This window comes from Mobula birostris, chromosome 8 (assembly GCF_030028105.1).
Source record: "Mobula birostris isolate sMobBir1 chromosome 8, sMobBir1.hap1, whole genome shotgun sequence".
Classification (NCBI taxonomy): Eukaryota; Metazoa; Chordata; class Chondrichthyes; order Myliobatiformes; family Myliobatidae; genus Mobula; species Mobula birostris.
In genome coordinates this window covers 78,124,237-78,141,768 of record NC_092377.1, presented here as the reverse complement: position 1 = coordinate 78,141,768, position 17,532 = coordinate 78,124,237, and the positions used below count along the sequence as shown (strand labels likewise).

Here is a 17,532-nt window from a genome sequence, read left to right as displayed (position 1 = left end):
CCTCCTTGGGGGGGAAAAATGCAGCATTTCCAGTGGCTCCTGAGAATTTGGCCATGGTCAAGGAGGAGCATTTGGATAATATTGAGACATGAGTGGTGGAACGAATAAACCAGTTCACAAATTATTCACTCCCCTATCTGTTGCTACTTCAAGTTTCATTTCTAGAAAACTCATTGGTTTCTGCATTAGCTCCAATAGTCATCAGTTTCATCTTGCAGGAGAGAAGAGAATCTGAGAAGTTTTAGGAAATTAAAGTGATTTAGGTTTGGCAGATGAAGGCAATGCCACTGATGGTGGATCAATTAAATTTGGAAATACCCTAGAACCTAGATTTGGAAAGGTGCAGGTATCTCGGAGTATTATAATGCTGGAGGATATTACAGCGATAAGAAGGGAAAACCATGGACGGATTTGAAACTAGGGATGATCATTTTAAAACTGAGTTGTTGCTTAACTGGGAAGCAGTGTAAGTCAGAAAGCATGCAAGTGTTGAGTGAATATGTCACAGATTTGAAGGTGTGCAGTTGAGCGTTAGATGGAGAACAAGAAGAAAAAAGCGTAGCTAACAGTGAGAAGAAATAGTAAGACTTGGAGATAACAAAGAGATGACAGTTTCAGCAGCAGATAAGCTTAGGTGTAGACAGAATTGGGTGATGTTAAGGAAGTGGAAGTTGACAGTCTTTGTGATTGTATGACCATGAGGTCAGAATGCAAGGTGGGGTTATGTGGAACTAAAACTGTGAACAGTTTGGATTATTTTTGGACAGTAGCTAGGGAGAAGAGTTAGTGGTAAGGAACAGTTTATAATCAGAATCAGGTTTAATATCACTGGCGTATATTGTGAAACTTGTTAATGCGGCAGCAGTACATTGCAATATAATAATAAAAAATGCAAATTATAGTAAGAAGTGCTTTTAAAGTTAAATTAAACAGAGAGAAAAAAAGTAGTGAGGTAGTATTCATGGGTTCAATGTCCATTCAGAAATCTGGTGGCAAAGGTGAAGAAGCTGTTGCTGAGTTGTTGAGTGTGTGCCTTCAGGCACCTACCTATACCTCCTCCCTGATGGTAGCAATGAGAAGAAAGCTTGTCCTGGGCAATAGGGTTTTTAATGATGCTGACTTTTTAAGACATTGCACCTTGAAGGTGTCCTGGATGCTGGGGAGGCTAGTGCCCATGATGGAGCTGACTGAGTTTACAACTTTCTGCAGCTTATTTCGATCCTATCTGCAGACCCATTCCGTGCTGAAGCACCCGGATCAAATCACACAAAAAAAGAGTAGCTAGAAACCAGAGCACATGTTCCATGAAGCCAAAGTCAGAACATTTTTCAAGAGGGTGAACCCTTGCATGGCATCAGGCTGTAATGGTGTACTTGACAGGGCATTTAAAACCTGTGCCAACCAACTGGCAGGGATTGTTCAAGACCATCTTCAATCTCTCAATATTGCAGTCAGAAATTCCCACCTGCTTCAAATCAACTCCTGCCTAAGTTGACCTGGGCCTGCTATAATTTGCCTATCACCAGCATAACTGTACAGCAGATGCAATCTCACTGCCTTTCCACTTGGATCACCTGGACAATAGTAATACATTCTATAGCTGCCATTTATTGACTACAAATCATTGTTCAACACAATCATACCCTCAGTTTTAATCATCAAACTCCAGAATCTGGGCCTCTGTAGCTCCCTCAGCAACTGGATCCTTGTCCACCTCAGCGGGAGACCACATTCTGGATGAATCAAAAGTAACATCTCCTCCTCACTGACAATCAACACTAGCACACCTCAAGGATGTGTGCTTAGCCCACTGCTCCACTTTCTCTACACCCACAATTATGTGGCTAGGAACTGCTCAAATGCCATCTATAAATTTGCCAGCAACACAACCATTGTTGGCAGATTTCAGATGTTGATGAAGAAGTGTACAGGAGTGGGATAGATCAACTGGTGTCACAATAGCAATCTTGGACTCTATGTCAGTAAGATCAAGTAATTGATTGTCTTCTCAGGAAGAGGAAGTGGAGATAACATACACCAATGAATAAGCAGTGGAACAGTGAGCAGTTTGAAGTTCCTGTGTGTCAACATCTCTGAAGACCTATTCTGGGTCCAACATATTGATGCAATCACAAAGAAGTCATGACAGCACCTTCCTATTTCCTTAGGCATTTGAGGAGACTTGGTTTGCACCAAAGAGTCTTGCAAATTTGTACAGGTATACTGTGGAGAGCATTCTAACTGGTTGCATCACTGTCGGATATGGAGGTGCCATTGCAAGTCCTGGACACTAGCCTCCCAGCATTGAGGACACCTTCAAAACGCAACACCTTAAGAAGGTGGCATCTATCATTGAGAACCCTACCTGCCACCATGTCTCACTAAAGTAAAAAATGAAACTAAGACATGTTATTCCCAGCTTTGTGTATTTTTATCAATTGGTTTAATGTTTTGGTGATGGAACGCAACAGTGGTGACAAAGAAGTTGTAAACAAACATGAGACAACTACCTACCTGTTGAAGCACAGCAAAATGTTTGAGTTTTTAAAAAAGCACAGCAGGATATTCGAGTTTTTTTAAAAAATTGCAAACTTTTTTTTCCTTGCAGAGGAGAAAGACATTTGAGTTTAAAAATAGGCAGAAAGCAGATGAATTCAGGGTTCATAAACAGTGAGTTCTGGCTGATGATCATAAATAAAAAATGCAGAAGTGGCTGGCTATATTGGAAAGATTGATGCATTCGATTGCCCAACAAATTAATGGATTTTGTGAATTGAGCAGTATTTTGAATAGATGAAATAGCCAATGAAAAGCAAGTGCCAGTTTTGTTGAGTGCAGTGGGTTTAAAGGCATGCAGTTTGCTTCCACCAAACTGATACTGTGAAAGTAATGCAGGAACATTTATTACCAAAAGCATTGTTGATTGCAAAATGCTTCAGGTTTCATAAGTGGAGTCAAAAGGAAGGGGAGTCTATTTCAATATACATGGCTGAATTGCAGAAATTGTCTGAGCATTGCCAGTTCAAAGATGGGCTAAATGATTCACTGAGTGATCCCTTAGTTTGTGGAATCTTACGAGAAAGTAGTCAAAAATGGCTCCTTACTGAAACACAACTTACAGAGCGGTTGAAATCGCTGTATCAAGGGAAATAGCAGACAGAGATGCAATTGTGTTGCAGTCAGGAATGCAAGTGAGCGTGAAGCAAATTGTACCTTCTAAATAGAAACTGGTCTGGCCATACAAATTGTGTTACTGATGTGACAGGGGCTCACGTACACCAGACTAATGCGGATTTAAAGGTAAAACTTGAAGAAAATGCAACGAAGTAGGGCACATACAAAATGCAAATAAATGGACTGCACAGGGAAGAGAAAAAGATTTTTTAAAAAGTCAAGTTGCAGTTTCAAAAAGAGAACGAATCTGCATACTGCTGGTGAAATTTCTGATGATGAGAGTGACGCAGGACTGGTAGATTTGAGGATTATAATGTAAAAACTAACACGAGACATGCAATATGGCTTACACCAGAAGTGAATGTCAAATTAATTAAAATAGATTTGGACACTGGCTTGGCTATTTCAGTCATTCCACAAAATGGCTTTTCAAAGATACTGAAGCCTACAAATATCCAACTAAGAACTTATACTGGAGAAAAGATAACTCCTGTGGGAATGACATTCGTACCAGGGAAATTCAACAACCAACAAGCTACATTTGGCTTGTATGTGGCAAAAAACAGGAGGTTGGCATTGGCTGAGACAACTACAACTTGATTGGTGATCCATCCACCATTTGTATGCCACATCCTCTTTGCATAGAGGCTGAAGGAGTTCTCTCCATGGTTGCATTATGCTCATGGGTAATGCCGGTGGTCCCAGTAGCCAAGAAGAATAGGTCTGTCAGGATCTGTGAAGATTTTAAGGTCACCATCAACCCGATACTGAAAGTAAATCAGTAATTTTTTTTAAGGAAGTTACCAGGAAGGGGGGATGAAGGAAAGGCAGTGGATGTTGTCTACATGGACTTTAGTAAGGCAATTGACAATGTCCTGCATGGGAGCCTGGCCAAGGAGGTTCAGTCACTCAGCATTCAGGATGAGGTAGTAAATTGGATTAGACTTTGGTTTTATAGGAGAAGTCAGAGAGTGGTCATAGAGGGTTACCTCTCTGACTGGTGGCCTGTGATGTGCTGCAGGAATCAGTGCTGGGTCCTTTGTTGTTTGTTAACTATATCAATGATCTGGATGATAGGGGTCGTAAAGAAAGCTTTTGGCACATTGGCCTTCATGAGTCAGTGTATTGAATATGGAAAATGGATGTTATGTTGAAGTTTTATAAGACATTGGTGAGGCCTAATTTGGAGAATTGTGTGCCATTTGGTCACCTACTTAGAGGAATGATGTAAACAAGGTTGAAAGAGTGCACAGAAAGTTTACAGGATGTTGCCGTGTCTGTGGGACTTGGGTTTTAAGGAAAGATTGAATAGGTTAAGAATGTATTCTTTACAATGTAGAATATTCAGAGGAGTTTCAGCAGACGTATACAAAATTATGAGGGGAATAGATAGAGTAAATACAACCAGAGATTATGGCTTAAAGGTGAAATGGGAGAAGTGTAAGGGGAACATGAAGGGAACTTCTTCAGTGCAGGTCGTTGGGATCAGGCAGTTTAAATGGCTTTTTGGCATGGACCAGATGGGCCAAGGGACCTGTTTCTGTGCTGTACTTCTCTATAACTCTGACACTCTGCCCACAATAGAGGATATCTTTGCAAACCTTTCTGGAGGGAATCACTTCAGCAAAGTGGACTTAGCTGAGGCCTTCCTATAGATGAAGAGGGGATGGAAGAGGAGTCCAAAGCGTTTCTCACCATAAACATTCACAAAGGGCTTATTTTTGGAGTAGTATCTGCACCTACACTCTGGCAGAAAACTATGGAGCATGTGCTGCAACGCTGTCCAGGCACTCACTCAGTGTTACCTGGATGGCATCATCGTTACTGGTAAGGATGATAAGGAACATCTCCAAAGTTTCAGACAGAGTTAAAAAGATTAGAATTTTATGTGCTCAGAACACAATGCAACAAATGTGAATTCATTAAACCGAGCATCACTTACTGTGGTCACAACATTGACACATAAGGATTACACCAGTGTGTTGGGAAAGCTCAAGTAGTGGTAGGTGCCCCAAGGCCAAAGGACGCGTCACAGTTGCAGTCCTTTTTAGGATTTGTCAATTACCGTAACAGGTTCCTGCCAGACCTGGCTACTCTGCTCCAACCTTTGAACCGATTACTACAGATTGGGAAGAAATGGCAATGGACAAAGTAGTGTGAAGTGGCTTTTCCATAAGGTAAAGAAAACCGTGACGTCAGACGCTGCACTCACACATTATGATCTATGTGGTCCAATGAAGCTAGCCTGTGACACCTAATCTTACGTTATAGGTGCAGTTATGTCACATGATATGAGTGATGGAAGTGAATGTCCCATATTCCTTTATTGTTACAGAGAAAAGATATGCAAAAATTGACAGAGAGACCTTGAATCTGATTTGGGGTAAAAAATGTTTCAACCAGCACTCGTATGGGAGAGAGTTTACCCTTATTACTGATCATTGATCACTAGTGTCCATCTTCAAGCCACAGCAGTGCATTCCACTAATCGCAGTAGCACAGATGCAGGCATGGGCTCTGTTTCTTGGAGGATGCAATTACAACATTGAATTCAAGAGGACAACTAATCACGAATATGCTGATTGATTGTCCCATTTACTCTAGAAAAAGAAATACTGGCAAATTTACAAAAGGGTACACTCCTTGACATATTTTCACCAAATCAAATCAAAAGTCTCCCTATTATGGCAGAGATGATCCAAAGGGAAACCAGAAAAGACCCCACACTGTCTCAGGTCTACATGGCCAAACAAAATGGCTGGAATGTGCAGCAGAAATTCTAATTCCCCCATTTTTGTTAGCGACAGTGTGAACTTGCCTTCAACAGAAGTTCCCTTATGTGGCAATTGAAAGTTGTTGTAGTCCAGTTGCAGAGGGAAGTACAGAGGCCCAGGTTCTGGAGCTTTTCAATCAGAATTGTAGGAATGATGCTGTTGAACACTGAGCTGTAATCAATAAACAACATCCTAACAGAGTTACTTCTGCTGTCCAGGTGATCTAGGCTGCGCGGAGAGCCAGTGAGATCATGTCCACCATAGACCTATTGTGGCAATAGGCAAATTGCAGTGGGTCCAGGTCCTTGCTGAGGCTGGAGTTGATTCTAGCCATAACCAGCCTCTCAAAGCACTTCATCATCGTAGATGTGAATGCTGCTGAACAGTAGTCATTAAGGCAGCTCATCCTGCTCTTCTTGGGCACTGGTATAATTGTTGGCATGGACAAAGTATGCCAAGGGCCTATTTCTCTGCTGTATGACTTTTACTCTGTACTGTATTTGCTGCACCTGTAGATAATATCAACCAGAAGAGGGAGCTCTAGAGCTGCATTTATTTATACGGTAATTAAGTAGGCAATATTCTTTTTGAAAATATGTAATGTAACTTCATTTTGGAAGTACCTTACCTCTGTTTAACTACTTACTTTCAATATTATTTGTTTGAAATCACAAATAAATTATGCCCAATGAATTTAAATTTGAGTGGATCCAAACTAGAGATGCATGTGAACAAACAGTCCAGGAATAATACATATACACAGCAGTTCTGTTAAACAAAAGTCCCAACTTCTAATCCACCATTGTTAACTTGGATTTGTCAATTCTGGTATAGCTACTAAAAGTGCTATATTAACAATTGTGTCCAGTTTATTTTATAGATTCTGTTGCACTTTGGATTTTTTTAATATAACATCTAACAAAGTGAACAAACTCAATCCTGTCTGATAATTCAAGTTATATTACTAAATTTCTTCGTTCATTATTTCTGAAGAAAAGCAGAGTAGTGTTTTCAGAACTGCCAGTTAGTTGTATTAAAGTTATGTTCCATTGTAATTGTGACACTTTGCTTTTGGATCAATCATCACTTTCTACTGTTGCTTACTTCTCATCAGAAGTAATGATTGACCAACCACAAAATCGAATGTCTTTGACGGTGGGTTAATTGTTGATTAATAGGTGTTTGTTCACACTATCATTCAGCTGGTTCCAGCTGTGAAGCTGACTGGTCCCCCCCCCCCCCCCTTTGAATTAGGCCTTGGTCTACTTCTTAGCATTAGCTTGGCTTAGTTGACAAAGTTACATACCTCCAAAATGCAAAGGAATCAGTATATAAACACATAATCGCGCCTATAAGAAGTAAATACTGGTTATTCATCTCACTGCTGAAACAGTATGCTTGCACATAGGTCATGGAAATCAATGGATGTAATTAATTGTGGGAAGCACACTTGACGTATTTCAATCATATGCTATGTAAATGCAAGTAGTTATTATCAATTGGCATTGTAAGGGTACAGCAATGTATGATAATTATTTTATAGCAGCTGCCTTTATTTTGCCATAACAGTGAAATTAATTCAAAAGAAATGCACATGATATGTTTTCAATCCATTTCTGAAGTGATTGATAACAGGAATTATCGATGGTTTACATTTCACCATTTGTCACAAGGGTGGAATTCAGGTCCCCAGAGATTTCCTTCTATCCTATTTTTGGTACTTCCTTTACTTCTCCAGCAAGTTGTTGAATGTTCTGAAAAATGGAATTGTTAATTTAATAAAGTTGTACTCTTTCTTAACTCACCACCTTCATTTGGTGAATATTGCAGCTGTCTTTTTCTCACTTTCTTTCACTCAGCCCAAAATTTTAGGTGCTGGTGGCTTTGGCCTATGCTGAGTCTTTTAGTGGTCTCTTCGTCTGATCAACTAGACCCTTCTGTTACTTCAAGATCCCTTGTATCCTGTTTAGACATGATAGAACTTCTGTAATTTCCATCTTGTCAGAAGGATTGGCAGAAATCCTGCAAGTTACTCCATAGATAAAATAGATTGCGGTTGGATGGATCCAGAGACAGAAATCACATCCTACTGGAACTCCAACCCAGAGAGTAGAATCCAGGTATGGCTGGGATCTTTTTGGTAGAAATTGTATAATATCTGCATTATTCTAAAAGTGTTTTATTTGCGTGTCAATGTATGGCTACTTTCTAGCATTTCTCTTAATTGCTTGTTTGTTGCTACCTATATGTTGATAGAAACAACAAATATCCTGGCTATAAGCCAAAAATTAGATTAAAATTGTGAAATCTAAGAATTAACTTAATTTACTAATAATATAAATAAAATGTAAGCAGGCCATAATAACTGAAGCCCAAGAAGTTGGTTTCATTAATGTGAAGTTCAGTTTCTCATTTAAAAAAAAGAAAAGGAGTAATTTTATTTTCTTAACATATATTATTACCTACTCAGTTTGGAGCTGTAATACTTTCATATACATACAAAGGAGCATTTTTTGGTTTTGCTAGTAAGGTTATTACCAACATGGATGTATGCATGAATTTTTTTCAGACAATTAAAGCAAATTCAGAGGTATTTTGTTGAAAAATGGGGATTACTTACATGAGGAAACCCATCAGCCTGTAGCTTCTAGGTATTTCTCATTCTATGGTAGGGCATTTGAAGCTATTTCAAAAAAACTCAATTTTTTGCATAAAGCATTAATGCCTTATAAATTTGGAATGAAATATTGCTTTTAATCGCATGTAAACTATGGTATACGTATTTATGTGGTCAGTAATAGTTGCAGATCTATAAAGCCAACTCAATGTGGTATTTTTGTGCTGCTTAACTAATCATGTTTCCTGAGCAAAATCAATTTTTGAAAATCACTTTACTTCTGATCACTGAGTAATGCAGTCCAGTTTGCTCTTAATTTTTAAAGTAACATTGAAAGGTGTAGACAAAGTATTGTTCAGTTGAGTGAAAATTGTATATTTTGTATTTGAATCTTTGTATCTTGTTTTTTTCATCGAGCTGCTTCCTGTTTTTAAACGAGATGCTATCTATTGGCCTCATTAGCTCACTGTTTTTCAAATATCTTCATCTTAAAATCTCTGGTTTATACAATGCTTTCTTAGGCTCTTCCTATCTGTGTAACTATCCTTGCCTCTCCAGCTGGAAGCCATTTCTCTAGATCTAGCCTGTGAAAGTATACACATCACTAAAAAACACAAGAAATTCTGCAGATGCTGGAAATCTAGAACAGCACGCACTGGATGCTGGAGGAATTCAGCAAGTCAGGCAATATCTATGGATGGGAACAGACTGTCAAAGTTTTGGGCTGCTGAAGGTTCTCAGCCTGAAACACTGACTGTTTATTCTCCTCCATAGAAACTGTCTGAATTGCCGAGATCCTCCAGCATTTTGTGTGTGATGGCTATCACTCTCATTGGTTTCTCCCTTGTAGCTTTATCCACTTAGACCCCATTTATCAGAATTCTCTCCTGTAACCTTTACATCTCCTGTACCTAATTTTCTGTTGGTTGCAGAAAATTGCCATGGGATAACCAAAATACAGCAAATACTAAAGTGTGGCGAATGCATTGGCACTGGATTTACCGGTTCAGTATTCTTACCCTGGAATTGGTTTATTATTGTCACATGTGAAAAGATTGTTTTGCATATTATTCAAGCGGATTTAGGATGGGTTTGCTTTAGAGAGAGTTTTACCAGGATGCTTCCTGGATTGGACAGCATGTGTTAGGTGGGTAGATTGAGCAGGCTAGGGCTTTTTCTCTTTGGAGTGAAGGACAATGAGAGGTGACTTGATATAGGTATATGAGATGATAAGAGACATAGATCAAGCAGACAGCCAGAAACTTTTTCCTAGTGCAGAAATGTTGACTATGAGGGGTCATAGTTTTAAGGTAATTTGAGGAACGTGTATGGGAGATATCAGAGGAAAGTGTTTTTTTTTACACAGAGAGTGGTGGGTGAGTAGAAAGTTCTGCCAGGAGTAGAGGCAGATACGTTAGTGACATTTAAGAGACTCTTAGATAGGCACCTGGATGATAGAAAACTGGAAAACTATGTGGGAGGGAGGGATTAGATTGATTTTAGAGTTAGTTAAAGGGTCATCACAGCATCCTGGGCTGACCTTTTAACCAGCTGTCCTGTAATGTTCTGTGTTGTAGATCAAATTACTTCTCAGTGCACTGAGGTAGAACAAAGTAAAACTATAACTGTGCAGGATAAAGTGTAGTAGCTACAGAGAAAGTGCAGTGCAGGTAAAAAATAAAGTGTAAATTCATAACAAGGTAGACTGTAAGGTCATGAAACCATTCAACAGAAGAGGAAGGTACATGCACACACACACTCTCTCTCTTTCCTAGTTCTGATAAAGGGTCCTTGATTTTAAATGTTCACTGTTTTTCTTACTATAGATACTGTTCGACCTGCTAAGTATTCACCATACTTACTCTGTTTTTATACCATGAAATTGTATTTACAAAGCCATTTATTGATGCCATTTGCTATTTTGAAAAATTACCAGAGGCAATCATTACATGCTTAATGATATTTCTGAAAATGTTTAAAAATTGCAATGTAGTGTAAGTACATTTTTGTATGCTATACAAAAATACTATAAAATAGTAGCATACAAGTATTGTATATTTCCCATTAAAGTTGTCAAGGGTTGTATAGAGATCAGAAACAAATGTATTTCTCGTCAGGTATCTTACAGCTTTGCAAAGTGACTCTAAGTTTTTCTGGCACATGAAAGGATGACCTAGATATCAGATCAGAAAACAACATACAATGAGTTACGATAGTATTTCATTGTTGGGCTTGCAATTGTAAAGGTAGGTGAGTTGTTATAAATTAGGTGGTGTTATCTGTAAACTATTTTTCCTCTAGTTCTGTTTATTTGGATCTGTTTTTGGTTACTGGTGCTGCACACAATATGCACATTATACTAACTGGTTGTGGTTTCTGTAAGACTTCTGACAGTGTGGCAGCCGAAATCCTGTAGCTTGATAGCGGTGTCAAAGGGCTCAGAGGTGCTGAGCAATGCTTTCATTTATGTTGTGGATTACAACACTACAAAAACATAGCTTGGTAGTGGGAAACTAAGCCGGAGATAAGAGGTAGTGGAAAGATGCCTGAGAGCTGTGAGTGATGTAGAACAGAGCTGGGATGGGCAAAATGTGAAAAGATTTTTCATTCATGCTATAAATTTGTTTTGACAATTAATAGTCTAACACATAAAGCTGAGAGCAGATGGAGTGTGATCATTAAATATATCATGCAGAATAAAAATCCATTTAATGGGAATAGGTAGTACTTTATGCAAAATAACATTATGAAAACTGAGTTTGACAAATCTGTTTTTTGAGGATATATGTAGCAAAGAAGATGGGAGATTACCAGCAGGTCTGAATTCTTTGAAAGGCTTTTGATAATATGCTGTAGAAGAGGTTACTCTATGAGATGAAGTCACATAAATTTGGGATTATATATTAGTTTGATGATGCAAAAAGTGGCAGATGAAATATAATACAGGGAAATACAAAGCTTCCTTTGTTAGAAAGACTGGGAAAACAGAAACGGATTCCACTCCCTTAATCCTATATACCCTCTTCCTTCTAAACTGCTGATCACCTAATGTTCTTGTCTATTTCACATTACCAAATACTGTTAATGGTTTTCTCTTTTCCGGTGCCTCTTCCAGACCTCTCGCCTTCTTTCCTGTCATTAACTAAACAGAAAATGCTGGAAATATTCAGCAGGTCAGGCCACGTCTACGGGAATCTTGTCATTATGTGCTTCCACAAAAAAAAACACTGTTAACCCTTCTGTTCTTGCAAACTAACTCCTCACCTTCAACTTGGCCATCCACCATGAAGTCCTTGAATGTGCTGTGTCTCCCAAATCTATTCAGTTTTTGAATTCTTTCAATTATCTTTCCATCCCAAACAAACTCTGTTCCCTTTCAGACTGCTACTAGCCCTGGTAGGTGTTCTGAGCTTGAACCTGAGTATACTCAGACCAGTGATTGTTGGATTCTTGGGGACAAATTAAATAATTAGGGATGAGAAAATCAAACTGGGAAGTAATGGCATGGCATTATAGTATTATAACTATTTCATTGAATGACAGGATAGACTTTTAGGTGGTGAATGGCCTGGACCTTATGCTTTTGTAATGCAATATTAAAATACTGCAGAATTTCCTTATCCTTCCATAAAGGATAACAATCAAATTCAGCAAATTATTCTTGATTCCAAGACATCGGCTAATTGTTATTCCTTACGCAACACTGTTTCACACATATCGGGAAACCGACTGGCTTTAATTTTAGTGGCTTTTAATTATTTTGTCTTGAGTTGCAGTGAACATAAATATAGTTTCCAGTTAATAAACAGTACAGCATGTTGTCTTAATGTTTTAACATGAAACACAAAGGACTTGCGTATCTATTGTACTCATTTTGAAAACATCGGGCTAGAATCAGATCTTATCCACACTATGGGCCAAGGATGCATTCATCACTAATAGGCTTATTTGTAGGAATTTGAAGAAGCTTCGAAAAGTAGTTCCTTAGTGCACAAGGATAAAAGTACATAGTAGGCACAACTTCCCAACTCAGTGATATATTCCATTCTATAGCAAAAATATTTCATGTTTTAGTGTCACTTTCTGCTTTTTAAGCTGTCTACAGTTGAGGATAATCACTATGATTAAATTTTTATTTCATTTCAGCTGTATTAATCTAGCTTTGCCCAGCTAAACTCATTATTTAAAGAAATACTTCAAAAGCACAATTTTGAAACAGCTTTCCAATACAAGTGCAATCTTGGACAATTTGTATCAGAATCTTTGGAGACAGTCTGTCGACCGATATCTTTTATAAACCCACTGATTCCCACAGGTACCTGAACTATATCTCTTCCCACCCTTTGTAAAAATTCCATTCTCTTCTCTCAGTTCCTCCTTCTCCACCTCATCTGTTTTCAGGATGAAGCTTTTCATTCCAGAACTACTGAGATGTCCTCCTCCTTCGAAGAAAGGGGCTTCCCTTCCTCCACCATCAACGCTGCCCTCACTGCATCTCTTCCATTTTGCGTACGTCTGCCCTCGCCCTATCCTTCTGCTGCCACTCCAGGAATAAGGTTCGTCTTGTCCTCATCTACCACCCCACTAGTCTCCGATTCCAACACATAATTCTATGTAATTTCTGCCATCTCTAACAGAACCCCACCACCAAGCACGTCTTTCTCTTACCCACCCCCCCACTTTCTGCTTTCCACAGGGATTGCTGTCCACACGACTCTCTTGTCCACTCATTCCTCCCTTGCTGGTACTTATCTTTAAAGTGGAACAAGTGCTACAACTGCCCCTACACCACCTCCCTCACTACTATATGGTTCTTTCAGGTGAGGCGACACTTCACCTGTGATTCTGTTGGGGCCATCCACTGTCTCCAGTGCACCCAGTGTGGCCTCCTGTATCCTGAGATCCGACATAGATTGGGAGACTGCTTCACCGAGCACCTATGTTCCATCTGCCAGAAAAAGTGGGATCTCCCTGTAGCCACCTGTTTCAATTCCACTTCCCTGTCCATGGTCTCCTCTATGGCCGCAAGGAGGCCACACTCAGGTTGGAACAGCAACACCTTATATTCTGAATTGGTAGCCTCCAACCTGATGTCATGAACATTGATCTTTCCAACTGTCCATAATTGATCCCCTCTCCTCTCCTTCACCATTCCCCATTCCCGTTTTCCTCTCTCACCTCATCTCCTTACCTGCCCATCATCTCCTTCAGGTGCTCCTCCCCCTTCCCTTTCTACCATGGTCTTCTATCCTCTCCTATCAGATTCCCCTTTCTTCAGCTCTGTATCTCTTTCACCAATCAACTTCCTAGCTCTTTACTTCATCCTCTCCTGATTTCACCTATCACCTGCCAAATTGTACTTCTTCTTCCCTTCTCCCCACCTTCTTACTTTGATTTCTCCCCTTCCTTTCCGGTCCTGAAGAAGGGTCTTGGTCCGAAACATTGACTGTTTTCTCTTTTCCATAGATGCCTCCTGGTCTGCTGAGTTCCTCCAGGAGTTTGTGTGTGTTGCTTTGCATCAGAATTGCTAATCATGGTCAATTGTTCTTAGCATTTACAATTGCATAAACCTGACCAGTTTAGATTGTTTTATAACTAAAAAAGAAAAGAAGTAATTGTTCAATCAGAGGTTTTGTTAAATAAGCCTATCAGATTTGACTTGGTTTCCCTGTTGTTGAAAGGCAAGTTGTTTTTTTAAAGCCTACAGTATGCAGGCTCATTAGTGCTTGTTAAGAATGTAGCCAATGGTGATTTGGTTCATTTTTATGCACAGTATACTCTTATACATTTCTAGTGTAACTCATACACAGTTTGATTGGAGCATTAGACTCTATGTCCCTTTTATATGCTGGAAGTTTGCAAATCTGGGCAAAAAAAGGGAAATATCTAGTGGTTGGAGTTATATTCATCAGAAGGGAGATGGTTGTGGTTGTTGAAGGTCATTCATTCCAGCCCCAGGATGTCACTGGAAGAGTTCCACAGGGCATTGTTCTAAATGTAGGCACCTTCAGATGCATTATCAATAACCTTTCCAAAACAGTTGTACAAACCCCATTTCCAGAAAAGTTGGGATATTTTCCAAAATGCAATAAAAACAAAAATCTGTGATATGTTAATTCACGTGAACCTTTACTTAACTGACATAAGTACGAAGAAAAGATTTTCAATAGTTTTACTGACCAACTTCATTGTATTTTGTAAAAATACATACATTTAGAATTTGATGGCTGCAACACACTCAACAAAAGTTAGGACAGAGGCATGTTTACCATTGTGTTACATCACCTTTCCTTTTAATAACACTTTTTAATCGTTTTGGAACTGAGGATACTAATTGTAGTAGATTTGCAATTGGAAATTTTATCCATTCTTGCTTGATATAAGACTTCAGCTGCTCAACAGTCTGTGGTCTCCGTTGTCTGACCCTCCTCTTCATGATGCACCATACATTTTCAATAGGAGCTAGATCTGGACTGGCAGCAGGCCAGTCAAGCACACACACTCTGTGTCTACAAAGTCACGCTGTTGTAGCCCATGCACAATGTGGTCTGGCATTGTCCTGCTGAAATAAGCATGGACGTCCCGGGAAGAGACGTCGCCTTGATGGCAACATATGTCTCTCTAAAATCCTAATATACGCCACAGAGTCAATGGTACCTTCACATACATGCAACTCACCTATGCCGTGGGCACTGATGCACCCCCATACCATCACAGATGCTGGCTTTTGCACCTTTCACTGATAACAATCTGGATGGTCGTTTTCATCTTTGGCACGGAGAACTCAACGCCCATTTTTTCCGAAAACTAGCTGAAATGTGGACTCATCTGACCACAGCACACGGTTCCACAGTCTTTCGGTCCATCTGAGATGAGCTCGGGCCCAGAGAACTCGCCGACGTTTCTGCATAGAGTTGATGTATGGCTTCCTCCTTGCGTAATACAGTTTCCAGTTGCATTTCTGGATGCAGTGACCGACTGTGTTGAGTGACAATGGTTTTCCAAAGTACTCCCGAGCCCAGGTGGCTATAATTGTCACAGTAGCATTACGGTTTCTTAGGCAGTGCTGCCTGGGGGCTCGAAGATCACGCGCATTCAACAGTGGTTTCCGACCTTGCCCTTCACGCACTGAGATGTCTCTGAATTCTCTGAATCTTTTCACAGTATTATGTACTGTAGATGTTGAAAGACCTAAATTCTCTGTAACCTTGCATTGAGAAATGTTCCTTTTGAACTGACTAACAATTCTCATGAATTTTGGCACAAAGGGGTCTGTCCCAACTTTTGCTGAGTGTGTTGCAGCCATCAAATTCTAAATTTGTGTATATTTACAAAATATAAAGAAGTTGGTCAGTAAAGCTATTGAAAATCTTTTCTTTGTACTTTTGTCAGTTAAATAAAGGTTCACGTGAATTAACATATCACAGATTTTTGTTTTTATTGCATTTTGGAAAATATCCCAACTTTTTTGGAAATGGGATTTGTAGATGAGTGTGTCCCACAAAATCATCCAGCGCCTTCCCCAACCAGAAGCCCTGGAAGAAGAATAAGATTCTCAATCTTCTCGCGGCCAGATCAGAGACATTCAAGACTGGTGACCGAGAAAGTTACAAGAGGTCTAGGTACAATCTCTGAAAAGCCATCTCATAGGTGAAGTGGCAATTCCAGACTAAACTTGAATCAATGAAGGATGCTTGAAATTTGTGGTAGGGCTTGAATGATATTACTTCTTGTAAAGTTACATCAAGCTTCACTTCCAGATGAGCTTAATGATTTCTATGCTTGATTTGACCATCAACACATAGAGGAACCACAAACTCCCACAGCCCCCAGTGATCCTGTGATTTCAGTCTCTGAGGCCGATGTGTGAACAGCCTTCCAGAGGGTGAATCCACGAAAGACCTGTGCTGATCAACTGGCTGGATTGTTCACTGAGATCTTCAATCTCTCGTTTCGTCAGTCTGATGGTATTGAGTGCTTCAAGGAGACTTCGCTTACACCAATGCCTAGGAAGAACATCATAACCTGCCTCAAAGACTTATCATCCAGTAGCATTTACATCCACAGTGATGAAGTGTTTTGAGAGGTTGGCGATGAAATACGTCAACTCCTGCCTGAGGAGCGACTTGGATCCATTCCTCCCCTCCCCCAACCTTCTTACTATGACTTCTCATCTTTTTTCTACAGTTCTGATGAAGGGTCTCAGGCCAAAACATCGACTGTTACTCTTCCATCGATGCTTCCTGGCCTGCTGAGTTTCTCCAGCATTTTATTGCTTGGATTTCCAGTATCTGCAGAGTTTCTCTTATTTGTGATTGGATCTGTTCCAGTTTGCCTACTGGAACAATAGATCCACAGCAGATGCCATCTCTTTGACTCGCCAGTCAACCCTGGAACATCTAGGCAGCAAAGATGCATACATTAGGATGCTCTTTATCAACTACAGCTTGGCGTTCAATACCATCATCCCCTCAAAACTAATCAATGAGCTCCAAGACCTTGGCCTCAATACCAACTTATGCAATTGGACCCCAGTCAGTTTGGATTGGCAACACAATTTCCATCAGTACAGGTGCACTACAAGACTGTGTGCTTAGCCCTTTGCTCTACTCACTTTACACTATGACTGTGTGGCTAAGCACAGCTCCAATGCAATGTACAAGTTTGCTGATGGCACCACTGTGAGAGGCTGAATCAAAGGTGGTGACGAATCAGCATATAGGAGGGAGACTGAAAATCTGGCGGAGTGGTAACATAACAGCAACCTCTTAGTCAATGTCAGCAAGACCAAGGAACTGATTATTGACTTCAGGAGGATGAAACCAGAGCCCCATGAGCCACTCCTCATCAGACCATCAGGGGTGGAGAGGGTTAGCAACTTTAAATACCTCAGTGTTATTATTTTACAGGACCAGTCCAGGGTCCAGCACGTGAGGGCAATTACAAAGAAAGCACGGCAGTGCCTCT

At 39.9% G+C, this 17,532-nt stretch overlaps 1 protein-coding gene across 4 annotated transcripts in view; it reads left to right on the top strand.

Annotated features, from left to right (window-relative positions):
- Positions 1–17,532, top strand: part of slx4ip (SLX4 interacting protein) — a 145,914-nt gene that overhangs the window by 22,228 nt on the left and 106,154 nt on the right. The window contains exon 2 of one of the 4 annotated variants that reach the window (XM_072265496.1): positions 7,808–8,068. The exons of the other annotated variants lie outside the window; for them this stretch is intronic. Within the exon in view, the coding sequence (XP_072121597.1) occupies positions 8,009–8,068 (60 nt within the window). The 5' untranslated portion in view covers positions 7,808–8,008. The remainder of the gene's footprint in view (positions 1–7,807; positions 8,069–17,532) is intronic. 4 annotated transcript variants of the gene reach the window in all.